The following is a 21,174-nucleotide window of genomic DNA, read 5'->3' as shown; positions in this document are numbered from 1 at the left end:
CACAAGCAGAGAATGAGGACAGGTTGACAGAATCGCAGTTTGAGAGATATGAGAAAGCTTACTCATTTAGTTACTTAGTCTACTTCTTGTGAGGAAATGAGGCACAGAGAGATTAAGTAATTTGGCCAAAGACACAGAGTTCAAGATTAACAAAACTCAGCATCTATAGACAAATCAGCCTAGCTAAGTTTAAAGGACCTCATGACATAAAATTTCCATGTTGTTGGTCAGAATAGAAACAGATAGAATGGAGCACTTGGAGGAGTGGCCAAGCTGTTGAAATCACAGATACTTGAAGTGCTAAAATGTCATTCATGACTCTAGTCATCCAATATTTCTAAGCAAATGCAATTTCAAAGAAGTATTTGTTTACTCATCTTTTATGATGCTTTCAAAGAAATGACATAGTAACAATTGGAAAAATTACCTCAAACTAAAGAAAAATAAAGTTGTCTTGTCAAAATTAGTAATACATCCTATTTTCACAATAGATTGTACAACTTTTATGTGTATTTTTTCTCTCTGTCAGGGTAAAGTGGTATGTATCATTTCATTTAAACAAAACCCATTATTTTTAAAGATAGCTTATCATATTTTTAGATTAAGTGCTTTTTGCATCAGTGCTTTTAAAGTAATAAATTGTTCAAGGTCAGTTTGGTTACTGACTAGTTATGTAGCTAAGTTATCTAACCTTTATTGGATTTATTTATCTCATCTGACAAGGACTGAAACACTCATTAGGCCTTGTGAGTGCTATGATTCATAAATATTCTGAAATAACACAGAGATGTGATATTAGTTAAGATCAAGGCAAGTAGGGCATAAATGTCATTACAAATATATATATATATAATACTTTTTTTGAGAATTATTATTTCAGTATAGACTATAACATATTAAGCTATCAAAGTTTCTTTTCATTACTTGTTAAACTCTACATGTAATTTAATTCAACAAATAAGTTATCAAGATGCTTCTATATTCATGACCCATGATATGTCAATGTTATATGATCACTGGAAAGAATAGAATTCTAATATTTCTCTCTGGGCCCCCTAGAACTGAAAAATAAGCGAATCATTGATTTTTCCAACAACAATAGGGGTTTGACCAACTTCTACTCTGGAAGACCTAAAGACACGGTGGTTAGAAATGCCCAATGATTATAAGGAAGGATACAGAAGGTTCGCTTACTTTACATATAGCTAAAAAGAAGAAACAAGGATATATCATTTCACATACTGACCAGTGCTTTTAATAACAATGGCAAAAAGATATTTTAGATACTAGCTTATACATAAGTAAAATGGAAAATACCAAGAGTGAGTTATTGAAACACAGAGAGAAAAAGGAGGGCGGAGATGAGAGAAGAAAAAAAGGAGAGAGAGAGAGTGGAAGAGAGGGAGACAAGTGGGGAGAGGGGGAAGAAATCAGAGAGAGAGAGAGAGTAAACAAATAATATCAATAAAGTATTAGCTGATTTTTTTGAAATCTTCAATTAAAAGTTCACTTTTTGTCCATCGATATTATCTAACAAGGCTATTTATTTTGGCTTACATATTGCTGCTAATCAAATTAGAATTACAGTTCCCTTTCCCCTCAAAAAAAAAAAAATCATTGTTTACTCAGACCTCTGCATGCCTCTAAATAACTCTTAAATTTCTCCCAGAGGAAGCTGTGCTATGCTGTCAAGAGTTTAAATATGGCTTATCTATCTCTTTATCCTCTTCAAGTGATAGTGAATACCATTGTAAGTGGGATGCTGGAAAATGTCTGCCTCCAGATATTATTATTTATTCCCTTCTGTTTTCTTCATATAAAAATACAAACTGGTTTCTAAGAGATATACCTTTATTTCTATTGAACTTCTGAGGCCTATGCAATAAAAAATTACCCAATATCTGACATATACTGTCTATGTAAAAAATCATTTCTTCTTTCCTTGTCCTAGAGAGCTAAGACTACACATTGCAAAGAAGGTGACAACTTGTACTGACAGAGAAACTTTCCTCATCTAGGAGTTCCCTTTAACAATGAAATCATAGATCCAGTTTCTATCAGGCAATCAATTAGGAAGTATTTATTAAGTGCTTAAAATGTACTGAGCTAGGGATAAAAGAAAAGCCTAACATTCCCTGTCATCAAGAACTTTACATTCTAATAAGATAACAGCACGCATATTCAAACACACACAAATATATATACGCATATACATATATATAATTCTACATAAAGGATAAATATAGTGTGACTAATATCCTTAATTCTATTCCTCATCCAGTAAAATAAAGCAGACTTAAGTTTTATAAACTTTCAAAAATATAGGTAGCTTTTCTAAATAGCTATAGTTGTCATATGTATTTGGAAAAATAATATTTTGACTTACTATAAAATAATGTAAAACTATCTTCATATATTTTTTCCTGGGCTTTCTTACTGAGCACTTTAAGATATTCTCAAAATGGCTGCAATGGAAGTTCTGTTCATTTGTATTTAGAAATGCTCACAATATTATGACAAGATATCTATTTATTAACATTTTTTAAGCCATAAACATACCAAAATTTGTTGTTTGTTTCCATTATGTGAATTGGATTTTTTCCTATTACTAATAATATTGACATAAACAATTTCCTACCTATAGCAAGATTCTCATCATAATGGTTCATTAATATGTTTAGGGAAGAAAAATCAAAATATTGAGCAGAAGAAGGAAAAAAAAATAAGACTGGGGAAAAAAAATAAGGTCACAGATTTCCCCAAAGAAGGAAATTCAATATGAATGATTTGTGTCTGGCACCAAGTACTCTATATGAAGGATGTACTATTAAATATTAGAAAGGGATATAGTTCTATGAAAATTGAATATCATGAAGATAACTCAAAAATTCACACTCTCAGATTTTATTTCAACCTTTCAGATCATCCTTAAAGATTTCCCTCTAAAGCAAACCAAACAAGTGGAAGAAAAATCAATTAATGAATCAATTGATAAGCAATTATGAATTTCTTTCTATGTGTTTGATAATATATTCAGTGCTGGGGATACAAATATATAAGGTGAAACAATCTGCTTTCTAGAGACCCTAATCTTTAAGAAATTTAAGAACACGTCCAATTTTTCTGACACATATCAGACCATCAAATACTTGAAGATAGATATCATGTTCCCCAAAAGTGCCTTTTCTCTAAGTAAAACAATACTAGTTCTTTCATGTGGTCCTCAAATGGTATGCTATCAAGGCTACCATTCCTGGCCATTTGTTTTCCTAGACAGATTTCATCTTATTCTTCTTTCTACTAAAAACTGATTGAAAATTTTCAGATGTGGCTTGATCAAGAAAGAACATTTTAAGATGACTACCTTCATAATACTGTACTTTCCTTGAAGGCTAGGACTGTTCTTTGATAGTGATAAGCAGTGACTGGCACACAGTAGATACTTTATAAATGCTTATTGATGAATGACCTAAATCCTGGGTATAAGGATCAGTTAATACTTAATTTCTTTTTTAGGACGAGATGCAAAGGAGCTAGGTGAGAGTGACAATATTTCACTGATAGAGGGAGTCCTTCAGAAAAATAACAATCTCTACTAATGAGGATCTATAATTGTTTGGCAGTCTTAAAGAATTAGACGAAACATGTATAAGCTGAATTCCCCAAAGTCACACAACCAGTTAAGATTTAACATCAGAAATGAGTGTAGCTATCTATCCACTATGCTACAATGCTGTCTCCCACTTCACACAGCTTAAAATTTTATTAGCCTAGCTTATTAGCTAAAACGAATTATAGACAGAAGACAACACTGCTCAATTTTTCCTTTATTTCTTTTTTCCCTATGAATGAAAAATGACCTTTGGAATGGAAAAGACAAAAGAAAAATCAATGGAGAATTCATACTCAAGTTAAATATAAACAGGGTAAGAAGATACTTAGCTGTCCTGTCTAAGCTTAATTTCAGTTACTAGCAAAATACCATATAGCATGTTATCAAAAGTATGATATGCCAGCACTTAACAAATGAAACACTGATCTCTCAAGTCCATCAAGGGTCCATCAAAAACAGGTCTTGCCAAATTAACCTCATTTTGTGTGATTATTAGATCACAGTAATGTTACAGATAAATATCTCTGAATTTCATCAAAGTATTTGACAAAATCTTTCTTGTCCTTGTGGATAGGATAGAAAGATGTGGTTTTGACAACAGTCTATCTGATCGAATTATTAGAACCCAAAGCATCACTATCACCCAATGGGGAGATCTCTGGCATAGCATACAGGAAAAATGTCTTTGGCCCTCTATCATTCAATATTTTTATTAATTAATTATAGAAAGAATTAAATGACTTGCTTAGCAAAGTTGAAAAATGATAGTAATAATAAGAGATTACATAACATGTTAAATGATAGTCAGTATTCATCATGGTCTTCAATGGCTAAAAGATATAATGAATATAGTAGAATGAAATTTGAAAGAACAAATGTAAAGTTCTACATTTGGATTTAAAATATTAGCTTCTGGAATTTGATGGACATGACTTGTTATCTTGCCTTGGTTCTCTAATGTGAGATACTTGTCCAGTGATTAAAAAGTACCCATTGTATTGAATTACATCATTCATAAAATTCTTGCTATAAAGAAAAACAGGAGGAAAAAAAAAAGGAAGCTGCTATTAAATGGAAGGTTCACAACTTCTCTTTGGGGAGGAAAATAAAAGAGATGGAGAATCTATTCAATCATTCAAGGAAAAGAAATACCATTTCATGGAATGATCTGTCACTTCATGTTGAACAATTCATATTAACAATTTAAAAAAGATTATCATTGAAATAATAGCAATTTACATATCACTAACTACTGCATGAGAGATAGAGAAACTCTATGGAGAACTCATGAAGATCCTCTGACATATGCTTTGAATTGTTTATCAAATTTTGTACAGCTTTCTTTAGCCTCATGCCATAATAGGAAAGGGCTTGATATTTCAAAATTGTATCTGGCAGGAATAGTATAATAAGGATATATTTAATGATGGAAATTCTTAACATCAGGTTGTAAACATCTGTCTTATGCAAAACCTATATCCCATTTAAAGGAATGTTGACCACAGGGGCCAATTTGTGTTTTCTGTGACACCTATACTGTTTCTTGACTTTTCATGATTTTATCATGGGGTAGCCTAACAAATTCCACAGGATCACACTTTATTAGTAGGCAAATAGTTTTGGGTTTTGGTTTTTTTTTTTTCAGATACCTATTTAGGTGAAAGAAATTAAATGAATCCCAAAACAGGAATGGTAATTATGGTATATTTATATAGCTACATTTATATGGGAAACTACATCAAAGATGAGAACTAAACAAATTATTAGGATCAGAAGTAGGGAATTAGGAACGATTTCAAGGATACGTTCAGCACTCATCTCAGAATGTACAGATCTAGTAAATGAGAGGAAGTGGAGAAAGAGTTGGGACAAAATGAAAACTGCCCAAATAAGATTAGATTATTCAGATGAGAGCAAATGGGGGAACCAGAGCTAGAATTCCCTTTCTTTGAAGGATATAACTAGAAGTTTAGGAAAAGGCTGTCAGTAACCTTTAAAGAGATGGGATTGCCTCCAGTTGAGAGATCAGTAAAGACTTCTTGGAAATAGTTGAATTAAACTCAACAAAGTAGAGAAGGATTCTAGAATGGATTCCATTTAAGACAACTGGAATAGACTACAGAAGATGAAAATGGGAAAGAAGTAACTGAGGAAAACTTTATAGCTCAATAAAATTGGAATAGGAACTAAATCACCAAAGCAGATCACAAAGACTCAGGTATTACTAAAAACGAATATCAGCAATAGGAAGGCCAATAGAATGGAATAAGGATAAAGAGGGATGCTGGAGGCAGGGTACAGAGATCCACAGAGAAATCTTATAGATATCTGAATTTCTACTTCAACCTAAAAAGAAAAAAGTAGGTTTTTAGAAGTTTAAGGAAACATTCTTTGTTTTGTACTGGACTTCATAGTCTTTGTTTTCATCTCCAGTGTGTACTAAAGCATCTGAACATGTATATATACTTTAAAGTTTCAGTCATATCAGCATGCTACTCAGATAATGCATTATTCATGTATGCATTATGGATAAACAATGTGAGAACTTAAAAGTAGAGCAAGTCAAAACTGAAAAAGTCACCAGAATCAGAGAACTGTTTTGTGAGAGAATAAAGCTGAGAGTCATCAGCTGTCTAAGAAACAAGCGAGACAATGTGGCAAGAAAAAATACAAAATGAAATTAAATTGTTTTTTGTTTTGAATTTTGGTCAAAACCTTACTGAAAAATGGCACAATCTTTGGAAGAAGCAATTCGGGGAAACTGTGTTCTTGAAATTTAAACTTCCTAACTAGCTCTTACCTCCATAAGTGAGCCAAATATTGTCCTTTCTATATATACACACTAGTCATTAGAATAGAAGAGAAGCTATTATAGTTTGCAAAGCTTGTAAACTTTCATTTATCTCCTTCTTTCCAGTCACATAATTGTCTCACTAGTTGAAAGTATGATGTTTAAAAAGTTTGAGAGGCATAATTTCTGGATAATTAAACATTTTATTAATTATACTAATGATAATAAAAGGGGCCAATGACATTCTTTAATGCCAAAGACTCTTCATGAAACACACTCAAAATTTATATGTCCTTGAAAGAGTGGCTGTTCCTGATGGTAGCAATCAATTAGTTAACAATTAATGAGAGAATGAATATTATAAATGAATGGTATACCTATTCTAATGAGGGACTGGAAGACTAACTTTGATTATGTTATTTACTTCCAAATTCTCCCCTTCTCTCCCCCTCAGCCTTGGGTAATCTAATCAAAGAACTTATTCCCAACTAAATCTGAATAGAACACAATGGGTAGGAATTCACCTACATAACATGGTCTAGATGAAGTAAATTTTTGGCAAAGGTTAATCAATCCTTTAAAGTCTGGTATTCTACTTTCAAGAGGCAAAAAGGTATAGATGAGAATATCATCTATTATACTGTTTTGTTGTGATACTGCTATATACGTTAGTTTGCCAGTAATATAAGCAGTTTGTTTCTAATTTAATTTTCTAAATCAGATTTATTGTAGAGTTATTGCAGAGTTAATCCAAAGTGTCAATGTAAACTTAATCAATTTTGATTAAAGAAATTTTTTCAATTTAAAAATAAAAAGACGGGCTTCAAACAAGGAAATAGGAGAAGGAAAAAGCCTGGAACTCCTCCTAATTGGGTTCTCTCAAAGCCCACATTAGCTCTCAGTTCAACTATCAAAGACTTTCCTAACTAGAACCCAAGTTTCCAGACTCTTCCTTAATTACTCTGACTTCCACATAATCATAAAAATAATATCCCTAAAGCATAAATCTGACCATGTCATTCATCTGTTCAACTCTTCAAGGTTACATTACTTTTTTAAATAAAATAAAAACTTCTCAGTTTGAATTTAAAGCCCCACTACCTGAATATAGCCTATATTTCCCTTAACAAACTTTACTATCCACTTCACTTCATGAACTCTGTCCTCCAGCTATACTGGACAATTTACTGTTTCCTTGTGCTTCTGAAAAAATACCCACAAGACTGGAATGCACCTCTTAGAATCTCTTTAAGCTTCATTCATGCCTCAGCTCATATGTCATTTCCTGCAGAGAAGCTTTTGTCAAATCCTAAGTTGTTAGTGGTCTTTTCCTTCCCAGAATTATATTTATGGTTACCTGAGTAAATATTTTATCTTCTCCCAAACCCAGTAGAAAGTAAACTTCTTGAGGACAGGGACTCTATTCATTTGAAAGGCTTTCCCTCTTTGTCTCTGTCTTATGGCTTTCCTGGTTTCCTTCAATACTCAGTTCAGATCTCCCATTCTGCAAGAAGCTTTTCTTGGTCCCCTTCTCTTCTGCTAATGCCCCTCAGAGATGCCCTAGATTAATCTCATATACAGTTGTGTATATATAATTGTTGACATATAATTCCTCCGTTAGAATACAGGCTTCTTGAGGTCAATGATCATAATTGCCTTTCTTTGTATCTTCAGTGCTTAATCTACCACCGACTGCTAATTTGTGTTTAATAAATACTCATGCTCATTGTAGGTGCTTAATAAATAGTTGTTGGATTGGATTTCTTGTGCTATACTTTCATGTAACTCATTCATTGAGTAAAAATAATTACCTACATCATGTGGGATAAAAAGTTAAAGACAAATGAAAAATAAACTATGGTCTCCAGTTGCAAAAAGAGTATAATAGGAGGAAATATGAAGTATGTGGGAATGACTATAATACAAAGGAGAATATATCAGTAATCTTATTACCCTATCCTTAACTTTTGTTAGTCACTCTTTTTTCTTCCCTCTTACTAAATAAACTATAAAGTTAAGTAAGATATCAAAACCCTCACAAGATGGTCTGTATTGTCTTTTCAGTTTTATTTTTCATTATTCTTTTAAATGCCTCATACTTCTGCCATAATGAACTATTTGTAATTCTGCAAACATTCTGTACCTTCACTTTTCATTCTTTGTCTTGGTTTCTTTCTTTAATCCTAGCCTTTTAAACCCAGATGTAAGTCCCTAATACTTGTGTCCCGGCTCCAACAATTTCCATTAACTGGATTTTCAGTTAGTCTATGGCTGTGTTAATAAAATATTCATTATTCTTCATAATAATTGTAATGTGCCAAACAATGCAAAAATAATCATTTCTGCCATGTCTGGGATACATAGAATATGTCCTTACTTCCTATTGTGGCCAAATGGTGGAGGAGGAAACACAAAAAACAAAATAAATAAAAACAAAAATCAACTGATTCTGGACTCAGAAGTCCTTGTTAAAATCTTAAAATCTTTCCTATGATGATCTTGGGCAAATCACCTAATGTTAATGTGTTGAGGGAGCCACCTGCTAGTGGCTGCTGGAGATCTAATTTTGACCAGCAGAATGGATCCCTTCATGTGAGAAGATCATAATGATACAAGGAGACTGAGAGGCAGTTGCATTCTTTGACCTCTCTCCTCTTCCCTCTTGCCTCCAATTTATTTCATTCCCAATTCACAAGCAACATTTGTGTCAGTAAAGGCTGATTTGCAATTCCTTCAGGGGTGTTATGATTCATATCTGTGGGGGATTTTGGAGAACCAACCTGCCCCTTCACACTTAGGTGTGGTCCTTAACATTAATGGGTCTGGATCTAGATTATTATATAATCTTATGATTATTTATGTTTTCCCAAGGTCTTAGATTCAATTCCATTCAGGAAAATCTCTCTCTTTTTTCCTTTCTCTCTCTTTTCTCTCTCTTTCTCTGTGTATATGTGTATATATATATATGTGTGTGTGTGTGTGTGTGTGTGTGTGTGTGTATGACATTTTCTCAGTCTCTGGGGTTACAGATAAGAAAAATTACAGACTATCTGCCTTCAAGGAACTTCCAATCTAGCAGGAGGAAACAGGAATGATAAAAATACACAAATAAAAATAATATATGTATATTGTAGTAAGGACAAAAGAAGGATTCAGAATACTATAGAAATTTGATGAGAAAGACCATTTCCAACAGTATGGATAGAAGGATTTCAACAGAAAAACTGAAAATGAAATTGAAGGTATTATATAATGATGGAGCACATCTAGGAATTCATGGACAGCCAATAAGGGAAGAAAAGAATAATTAGTAGTCATTATTTGTCTGGGGAAGTATTTAAATAGATGAGTGGAAAGTGGGAAAATGCAAGAAGAGTGGAATTAGAGTTTGCAAAGAGTTAGAATTCACCAAACAGATTAAGAAGAAAAATAGGAAGTGTTTCCCTCAACCATAGCTGTTGAATGTGCAAACTTGAATAGTCATCAAAGTATGACATCTTTCATTCAGAGATTACAGTACACAATTTCAAATGAGTCAAAGAAGATTATCCATCATGGAAATTTTTGGAAAGGGTTCACAGTCTATTTTTCTTATGAATTTCTTATTTTAATCACATTTGCTTTTTTTCCTCCAACTCTCTCTGGGTGGATTCTCTTTGATTTGCAAGGGCAAGATTCATCTGCCAAAGAGATATTAAGATATAGTACTGACAACAGAACCACACTTCCAGATGACTTCATTATTCACTCAAATGCAATTTAATGCAATAGGTAGAGACTTCAAATCCATTTGCATGCCATTTAAATAGCTAAAAGCATCAACAAATACAATAATTTTTTTAATGGATTTTGAAAATACATTTGTATACTGGTGATGATACCAAACTCAAATCACTCTTTGACCATTTTAACCAGTTCATTAGTGTAGATAACAGAAATTCCCCTGGCCAAAAAAGGAAAAGAAAATAAAAAATTAAAAATATGTATATTCATTTGACTAGATATCTCAGGAAATTTCATTTGAAATAAATATGAATGTTTCTTAATGTACTATGGCCAGAATTCAAAACATGAATAGCTGTAGTATATAATTATTTCATTTGAGTGAAACCTTTAAATAACCCCTTGTACATTTTCGGGAACAAAAGAGTCAATGCTAGTTAATACAAGGTATAAGACAAACTTATCTTACCTGTAGGTCCTTTTCCACTATCTTTTTCTGAAGAACTTGAAGACATTTAGTAAAATCAGTATAGTCTTGATCAGGAGTCGAAATGAGCTCACATCCCTAAATATTAGAAATGATGGAGAAAGAGGTAGGGTTGGTGATAAATTCATCTTTATTAACAAGATCAAGTGTAATTTAAAAAACAAACAAAAAACATAATAAAATTGTTTTAGCTTATTATGCTAGCACTGTTTTTCAACAATATCACTGTTTTCAGGATCTTATATTGAGATCCTCAGTGTCAGTCATATATATGACATTGAAACAACCTGCTAGGATTTGAAATGATCATGGCACTTAATTCCCACAGGCAAAAACTACAACAGTCAAATGGCTGAAGCAGCAACACAGATGATTATGCCTTAATATTAATAATATAGCAATAATACTTAGAATTGAATAAGGAAATGGCAAACCATTTTAGTATCTTTGCCAGGGAAATTTCAAATTAGATCACAAAGAATTGAAGATGACTGAAAACAACTGAAGAACAACAAAAATGATTAGAAGAAAATTATTTGAGGATAGTGAAGCTCACTCAAAGACAGCAATGAAACTTTCATCAAAAGGTTCAAAGAACTTCTATAAATATTGCTCAGAATTCTTATCACACACGAATAGAGCAATTAAGGTATTAAGGGATAATGATTTTCCTAATATTCTCCAGTAAATACAGAATTCAGTGAAGTATCAATTTACTCTTTCATTTAACCATGTGATCAAAATTTTTTTCTTTATTCTTTTTTCTGTCTAAAAAAATTACATTCATATTTAGGCTTGCATATTTTTTATATATCTTGGAACATAATTGCTTTAAGTGAAATCACTTGAATTTTGTTAATTTTATGCATGTAGACATGTCTTCTTAATGATAGATGTCACAATATATTTCGTGATGTATCCTGGAATATATATATGTATCTATGTATAAACATAAGTATACATGTTTTCAAATATATATATATGCAAAAAAGTAATGCTATCTAGTTAGCTCTAATGAACTCAGATAACTCATTATGTTTAAATGATGTCTTCTAATGTCATGTCAGTCACAGAAGCATTGAATATAATGGGAGTTCAGATTTTTAATTCAGAACTAAAACAATCCGCAGTTTCAGCTAAATAGCTGAGTAAGGCAAAGTTAAATATAGTTACCATAAAAAAGTTGCCATTCAAAGAGTTTTCAAGGACAAAAAAAAAAAAAAAAATCCATTTGGCTTCTTAAATTACAGTAAGAACTATCTATGCTAGATTTAGAGGTTCCTCTACCCCTTCAAGGTCTTTTTAAAGGTTTCTAGCTAAAATTCTGCCTTATTCATTTATGATTCTGAACTACACTATAGTGACCAATAAGAAAATTAATTACTCATCATTCAAAAAATATATTATGCTTTAAAAATATTATATGCCACCTTTAAAGGATTGTCAATTTCCATTCTCCAACTGTCAACACACACACACACACACATACACCCCTCAGCTTTAAGTGGAACTGGAATTTACTATCACCATCAAGACATAGAAGATAAAAGCCAACTGAATATTGTGCTCATACTTATACCAATACACAGAATAGAAGAATAGAAAAAGAGCACTACCTAGTTAGATATATGAACAAAGATTGTTCCATGTTCTTCCAAGAACAATATTCCAAATCACAAATAAATGGAAGCTCAGTACTCACAGACAGACATCTGGCTATCAAAAGGTGATTATATTCATTAGACATTGATAGATGAGAAAAGACTAAAGCCAAAATGACAAAAAACCTAGCAAACGTAAAATGTGGTAGGATATGATATAAAACCTTATTAATGAAACCACTAATGTTTTACAAAAAGATATCTAATTTGGATAGGTAGAAGTAATTGGAAGAATAAGGATACCTTTGAAGAATTATAGTTGCTCTGCCCTACTGTGAAAGGAAAACTCACCCATGACCACAAATAAATAGTGAATAGACAAATCTCTCTAATTTTCTGACAGTCTTTTTTGTTCACCTTTTCAGTTTTCAATTTTTGTTCAAATCTGTGATTTCAAAGTCCCTCTACTGATGAAAATTACAAATTTGTCTGTGTTTTATAGTCTGGAAAAACTGTTTGTAGGCACTAGAAAGTTGAGACTTGCCCATCACGGGTTTAATCAAAGGCTGCATTTAAAGTTAGGCATACTTGAAACCAAAATCAGCCCCAAAGCCTGTTCTCAAAGTGATTCTCATTCTACCTCATATAAATTTCCCTAGGTACAGGTTACAGATAATTCTTTAGAGGGGTTCTTAATTGTTTTTTGTGTTGTGAAGCCCTTTGGCAATCTGGTAGTGCCTGCTAGTTTATTCTCAAAATAATGTTTTTTTAAGGGAAAGGGACCTGTATGAGTACGAATGTTTGTGGCAGCCCCTCTTTGTAGTGGCCAGAAACTGGAAACAGAGTGGATGCCCATCAATTGGAGAATGACTGAATAAATTGAGGTATATGAATATTATGGAATATTATTGTTCTGTAAGAAATGACCAACAGGATGATATCAGAAAGGCCTGGAGAGACTTACATGAACTGATTCTGAGTGAAATGAGCAGGACCAGGAGATCATTATATACTTCAACAGCAATACTGTATGATGATCAATTCTGATGAACGTTGCCATCTCCAGCAATGAAATGAATCCAATCAGTTCCAATAGAGCAGTAATGAACTGAGCCAGTTACACCCAGTGAAAGAACTCTGGGAGATGACTATGAACCACTACATAGAATTCCCATTCCCTCTATTTTTGTCCGCCTGCATTTTTTATTTCCTTCACAGACTAATTGTACACTATTTCAGAGTCAGATTCTTTTTGTACAGCAAAATAACTGTTAGGACATATATGCTTTAACATACTTAGCATGTATTGGCCAACCTGCCATCAGAGAGAAGGGATGGGGGGAAAGAAGAGAAAAACTGGAACAAAAGGTTTGGCAATTGTCAATACTGTAAAATTACCCATGCACATAACTTCTAAATAAAATGCTATAATAAAAAAATTTTTTTAAAATAATGCTTTTTTAATTGCAAAAAATTAAGATTCATAATTCCAAAAGAAAGCAATTATATTTAGATATAATTACCAAGTTGTATATTTTTAAATTTATAAATTTACAAAGTTCTGCTCTATTGTGGTGAGCTTTTTCTTCTCAAAACACAGCCAGGTGATAAAAGTTCAGATCTTTTATTATTTCCAATATAGCCCGGTTAGCTTAGAGGCCTATCTCTCTGCTTGGTTCCAAGAGCTCTCTCCAAATGTCTTTAAATCCAAAGGTCTGGTCCTTCAGCCTCTGCCTCTGCTTTCTTCAGCCTCCAGCCAGCTCCAGTCTTCATGTCATTCCAGTGAAATCTCGACTTGTAGCGTCTTTCTCTCCCAAGAACTTCGACTGGCCCATTGGCCTATTTATGCTCCTTCCAGAGACAGGGATTATGGGTTTTCTCCCATAGTGCTCTCTGGCCCAATGACTTCAAGGGAGGTGTGAACTCATTGAACTCCAATGAGTAAAGGTGTGAACACAAGCCTTGTATTGATTAGTTCTACTTAGTACCTTGTTTCAGGTTCTGGCCAAAACATCTTCTTGTAAGATTAGATCAACTCTAATTAGTTAGCAGTTAGTAAGGATTCCAACATCTCCCCCTTTCTTTTGTTTTAAAACATAGGGGGTTTCTGAGGGGGTACACATAAATCCATCAATATAGGCCAGAACTTTGTAACAGATATACATGGTATACATCAATCCATCAATATGGGAGGCATTATACATAATTTACATAAGCACATAGCAATATAACACAGGCTAGTAGTAATGTAACAAATAACATGAATCATCCTGAAAATTTACACATGTCCATAAGTCCTAGAAACAGTCCAATAGGATTCCATTGTCCATTAGTTCATGTGCCAGGAATCCAATAGTTCCTGTAAGCTCTGAAGTACTGCAAAAAGTCTCATCAACAATTTTTCATCTTAAGGAACCCAATGATTCTTGCTGGTTTTTCAGGAACTGAAATAGTTTCATCTTGTGTTAGGAAATTCAAAGATTTCTGAAGATTTTAAGAGTCCTTTTGACAGTCTCATTGTCAGCCATCTGATTCTTTCTTCATCAGTGGAAATATAAGCAGATCCTCTTCCCCAAGCAGTTAATCTAATTCCCTTCTATTTACCAAATTTGGGATTTCTCCTCATCATCTGGTAATTACATTGGAGCTGTTTGCATTGGATATTGTCTTGTTGTCTTAAAAGGCCTGTATTCTTCCCAACTGTAATCCTGATTGCTTTTCTGTTGGTTGATGACATCAGAGTTCTGAATTTCTAAAGTCTCTCTGGGTGTAACCTCAGCTGCTATCATGCCCCACCTGTCCTTTGATTGATACTTTAGAGCTGGGCCCTGCCTCTCATTCCTCTGGGTCAATATACATTTAGAGGCCCAGTGAAAGCCTCGGTTACATTTTGGACATGGGGTTTTGGGTTTTCTCTCACCCTGTCTTCTCACTCTATCTCCATATCTACAATGAGCTCTCAAATGTCCAATTTTTCCGCACTGAAAACATCGATGAGTTTCTCTAGAATTCCTCTGCCAAGAAGGACCTTGTCTTTCCAAGTTCACCATAGTCTGGGCATAATAAGCATTTGTGCCCACTGTGGCACAGCGTCTTATGATTTCCTCTAAAGAAGCATTTTTGTCTAGCCCCCATATAATTCTCTTGCAAACCTCATTGGCATTTTCCTTAGCCAAATGTTTAGTCATTATTTCTGTTGCTGCATTGTCTCCAATGGTTCTTATTACAGCTGTTTGTAAACGTCCCACAAAATCTGCAAAAGGTTCATTGGGACCTTGCTCTATTTTTGTGAAAGCATTATTTCCATCTTTCTGTCCAGGGAGAGAATTCCAAGCTTTTATTGCAGCCTTAGAAATTTGCTCATACACTGTTATGGGATAATAAATCTGTTCTGAACTCTCTGCATACTGACCTTCTCCAGTTAGTTGGTCAAAAACAACTTGTACAATAGCTCCTGTTTGCCTATTGCGTTGGGCGTGAATCCTACATAATTCATGAAACTCCGAAAGCCACAATAAATTTTGTCCCGGTTCTAGACAAATTTTTGTTATGGATTTCCAGTCATTCGGGGTTAGGATTTCATAAGACAAATTATCTAGTAACATCTTCACATAAGATGATGTAACCCCATAAAGAGTGCAACCCTTTTTCAAATCTTTAATTTTTTCCAAATTAAAAGGAGTGTATTTTCTCTCTTTTTGACCTGAGGAGTTGAGCTCTTCAATCACAGGATATGCATTTATAAAATCAGATATATCTTCTCCTTCATTTTTTGCTTTAATTAATGCTTTTTCTAATCTTGTCAAATTCTGCTTTACAGGAGAAGCTGACTGTGTTTCTGTCTCTCTCCCTCCCCCTTGTTCTACCCATGAAGGGTTAATTGCGGGGGGAGGGTCATGAGATGTGGAATCACCTAATTCCTCCTTCTGTGAAGTATCATACTCAGAATTGTAATTAACTCCATTCTCATCTGATTTGTCCTCCTTTTCACCTAGTAAAGTTGGCACTTCCTCCTGTACTTTCCTTTTCATCATTCTATCACTTAAATAACTTCTTATAGCCAATTGTATTACATTATATGTATTAATTATTGAGTTAGGCCCATTTTTATCATAGAATTGACAAAGATCCTCTCCAACCAATTTCCATTCATTTAGATCTAATTCCTTATCAAGAGAGAAACAAGGACATATATCCTTTACAGTTTGTAAAAGTTCAGTGATTTGCTGTAAACTTATAATTAAACCTTGGCTTTCCATAACTTTGACAATGCTCTCTAAACATTTTCCTTGAACAGAAACAGGCTGTTTTCTAAATATCTGTCCCATCTTAGCTGAAATTCTACTTTAACTCTTCTAACAAAATTTCTTTGTTGCACTCACCCGAAGGCCTGCCAACACTTTCACCTATTCCTATCCAATGGAAAACTGATACACCAGTGTGGATAGAACAGTGGCCCTTAAGTAGCGATAAAATTCAGGCCTTATTAGATATAGTACAGGAGCAGCTTGAACAAGGGCATTTACAACCTTCTCTAAGTCCTTGGAATTCACCAGTATTCGTTGTAAAAAAGAAATCAGGAAAATGGAGGATGCTCACTGATTTAAGAAAAGTGAACGAACAGATGGAAACTATGGGAACTCTTCAGCCTGGACTTCCATCTCCTACTCAGCTTCCTAGAGAATGGCCTCTTTGGGTTATAGACATCAAGGATTGTTTCTATTCCATTCCTCTGGATAAGGAGGATATGAAGAGATTTGCCTTTTCGGTGCCCAGTGTCAATTTAGCTGAGCCTTATAAAAGATATGAATGGACGGTTTTGCCACAGGGTATGAAGAACAGCCCCACGTTGGGCGCCAAAATGTGGTGAGCTTTTTCTTCTCAAAACACAGCCAGGTGATAAAAGTTCAGATCTTTTATTATTTCCAATATAGCCCGGTTAGCTTAGAGGCCTATCTCTCTGCTTGGTTCCAAGAGCTCTCTCCAAATGTCTTTAAATCCAAAGGTCTGGTCCTTCAGCCTCTGCCTCTGCTTTCTTCAGCCTCCAGCCAGCTCCAGTCTTCATGTCATTCCAGTGAAATCTCGACTTGTAGCGTCTTTCTCTCCCAAGAACTTCGACTGGCCCATTGGCCTATTTATGCTCCTTCCAGAGACAGGGATTATGGGTTTTCTCCCATAGTGCTCTCTGGCCCAATGACTTCAAGGGAGGTGTGAACTCATTGAACTCCAATGAGTAAAGGTGTGAACACAAGCCTTGTATTGATTAGTTCTACTTAGTACCTTGTTTCAGGTTCTGGCCAAAACATCTTCTTGTAAGATTAGATCAACTCTAATTAGTTAGCAGTTAGTAAGGATTCCAACACTCTATGACCACTTCTTACAGACTAGTTGTTGATTGAAATCAGTAGAAGATACCACATCAGAATGAACCCATATAACTCAAGCCAAGATGGTAAAATGGATACCTAATTTTAGATACCTCTTTGATTGCCCTTTCTAGCCCTTTTCTCTTATCTCAGTAGAGTTTAACTATCTATGTTTTTTCCCTTTGCCAGTCACTAAACTCATGCCTTCCATGTTTGCCTATCAAAATTTATCAGCATTGAAATCTCTTACGAACTCATTCAGACAGTTAAAATAATTGATCACAAAATTTGTATTTTGGCTAGAGGCAAAAACTTAAAATAAAACAATAATCCTTATTACAGATTTTCACTCTAACAAATTATGCTAATGGGAAAAGTACTATTTTCAGCAAGAGGTCTACACTATACTATACCATGTAGACTTTTTTACTTCATCTAAAAGTTATAGCTACCCTTGTTTAGGAGATTACTATATCCATCAGAAGTAGAAAAGGGATAAAGAACTGAATTTAACCTCCAATACTTTGTCCTAATCTCATGAATTTGTTTTATTATACTGCCCCTCCAAGTTTCTGTTGTTGAGCAAACTTTTACGCAGATTTAATTTTGTGTGTGTGTGTGTGTGTGTGTGTGTGTGTGTGTGTGTGTGTGTAAGACATAAAGAAGTACCAAACCTTTAATTACATACATTTAAAAATTAAAGACAGTGAAACAAGTGACTCTCAAGGCAGAGGTGCTGAGTTTGAATCGAGGTTTGATCTTTACCACCTAGGAGCTTCACCTCAGTTCACTTCAGGGCTTTGAGCTTCAGTTTACTTGTCATATAAGCAGGTTTAATGAGATAAACACTCAAGTTCCTTTTCACCTTTAAATCTATAATATTCCAAAGTGATTTCCCCATCTGTCTACCTCATCCCAAATACAGCTCTTCCTTCTGATTTTCCTGTTAGGACCAAACCATTTTGAAAGCTCTTAGCATAGGCAAACCTCAACTTCAAACTTCATTATATTGCTAAAGGCAAGATCATCACAGAGAAAGCCATTGGATTCCCTAACTCACACAATGCACAGTGGCACCTGGAGCAGATTAACCAAAGTCACTCAAACCAGATATACTGGGGGCTTTGGACTAATTAACCAAGTGTACAGCCTCTGACAAATCCAATCCCTACCTCCATGACAGAAAGAAGTTGACATAAAATATATTAAAACATATGCACACCTCCACACAATACTAGATATACATATAATACTAGAGCTTATCAAATCTGATGGAAGCTGAAAAGACCTGTACCATCTAACCTAGAATTCAACCACTTCTTCTTCCTTTTTCCCCACTTCTCAACTTCTTGAAATGTTGTTTTTCAAAGACATGAAATGTTGTTTTACAAGTCAGCATGTGGTTGCTGCTTGGTGAAAGCATTCTTAGACTTCGCCTATCAAGTGCTTGTCATTATGGAAACAGAAATTTAAATTACCCAGCTCTAATGAAGAGTCCCCCTCTGTGAATAAACTACTTTGCTGAGGGAGAGATGTTTTAGAAAAAATAAATGACATTTTTATTAATCTTGTTTTATGTTAGATCTGTAAGTAAATGAACTTGGAGCTATCATACAATTGTCCCATACAGATGGAGCTTAAAATGATATTCCACAGGGTTCTGATGGCAAAAACCAGGCAAAAGATCTTTTGTAAAGGAGAGAAGTGCTAGTAGTAGTAATAGTAGTGTGCTGGTAGTAGTAATGGTAGAAGGAAGATTAGTATGAATGATGAATAATCCGTAGGGAAAAAAGGAGAAAAAAGATAACTGGGATCAATTGAGAATTATTTCACATTTATGGATGACTGCCCATCTATAGAATGCATCAGTTTTTAACAGGAGATACATCCTGCCCTTTAAATTGCACAGATGAGTTTATAACTAGGCTTGGATTAGATCTCCCTTTTGGTGGACCCTACTATTCCTGATTAGTAAATGTCTTCAGAAGCCTACTAAATTTAGGTTCACTCTAGAAAGAGTTCATTTCCTACTTACCATTTTCTCAGGAGGAGCCTTGCTTACTTCCACCCCAAAACTGCTTTCTGGATTTATTCCCATAATGAAATCAATATTTAACTTGCTGCTAGAAAGATAGCCTCAATGGCTCCACTCATGATCCTTGTAATTTCCTATAACAATACACCTCTCCCTGGCCACTTCTCTTGTATACATGTTGTCTTCTTCCATTAAAAATCAGCTCTAACAGCCCTTTTTATAGTGTCAAGGAAGTGGAAACTGAGTAGATGCCTATTAGTTGAGGAATGGCTAAATAAGTCATGGTACATGAATATTATTGTTCTATAAGAAACAATCAACAGGATGATTTCCGAAAGGCCTGGAGACACTTACACAGAGTGATGCTGAGTGACATTATTAGAATCAAGAGACCATTGTACACAGCAACAAGATGATGTGATTTTCAACTGTGATGGACTTGATTCTTTTTAACAATGAGTTGATTCAGGCCATTTCCAATAGATCTATGATGGAGAGGGCCATCTGCACCCAGAGAGAAGACTGTGGGAACTAAATGTGCATCACAACATAATATTTTCACCGTTTTTGTTGTTGTTCGCTTGCTTTTTTTGTCTTTATTAATTTTTTTTCCTTTTTGATTTTTCTTATGCAACCCAATGATTGTGGAAATATATTTAGAAGATTTGCACACATTAAACCTATACTAGATTGCTTGCTGTCTAGAAGAGGGGGAAGGGAGAAGAGAGGGAGAAAAATTTGAGACAAGGTTTTGCAAGGGTGAATGCTGAAAATCTTTCCATGTATTTTGAAAATAAAATATATATATATGTATATATATATATTCATAATAAAATAAAAAAATCAGCTCCAGAATTTTCTTCCCTTTTTTCTGTACTTATTCTTTACCAAGTAACCAAATTCTTGGTTACTTGACACAAGGTAAGTTTTTAGAAATTTTCATTTTGTTCACTTAAGATCAGCTAGTACAATCCTTTCTTTATATAAATGAGCATACTAAGGTCCAGAATGGTAAATCATGGGCCCAAGTCAAACAGATACTAAGTGGTAATTAGGATTAAGACCCAGAGGGAGTGTGTTACAGTCAGAAAATCATGAAATTTAGAATTAGATACTAGATCTATGTCAGATACTGGATCTACAACATTTTACCTCAGAGAAGTAATATGACTTTTCAGTTTCTCAGTTTCCACATTTGTAAAACAAGGGATATGTACTAGGTCAACACTGAGGTCCCTTTTAACTTAAACTCTATGAAGCCATGACTCCAAATTCCAATTTTTATGACTTACCATGCTATCTTAGTTATCAAATAAAACAATATTTATAAAATAAAATGTATCTCTTCAAAATGTCATGGCTAAGAACATAATTTTAAAATCACTTCCCTTCCTTGAAAGGTTGTTGAAACGATACTGTTTGAGGATGTATTCTGATGCAAGTGGATCTCTTCGATAAAGAGAGTTAATTCAGTTTCAATTGATCAAGGATGGACTAGAAGCAGCTACACCCAAAGAAAGAACACTGGGAAACGAATATAACTGCTTGCATTTTTGTT

General features: G+C 34.1%; 1 protein-coding gene across 1 annotated transcript in view; it reads right to left on the bottom strand.

Moving 5' to 3' along the window:
• The window catches only part of TPK1 (thiamin pyrophosphokinase 1), a 508,741-nt gene that overhangs the window by 206,615 nt on the left and 280,952 nt on the right, over positions 1–21,174 (bottom strand). Inside the window, exon 6 of the mRNA XM_051961747.1 lies at positions 10,597–10,692. Coding sequence (XP_051817707.1) covers positions 10,597–10,692 — 96 coding nt within the window. The remainder of the gene's footprint in view (positions 1–10,596; positions 10,693–21,174) is intronic.

The sequence above is a fragment of the Antechinus flavipes genome, chromosome 5, assembly GCF_016432865.1.
Source record: "Antechinus flavipes isolate AdamAnt ecotype Samford, QLD, Australia chromosome 5, AdamAnt_v2, whole genome shotgun sequence".
NCBI lineage: Eukaryota > Metazoa > Chordata > Mammalia > Dasyuromorphia > Dasyuridae > Antechinus > Antechinus flavipes.
This window is presented reverse-complemented; position numbering and strand designations above follow the sequence as displayed.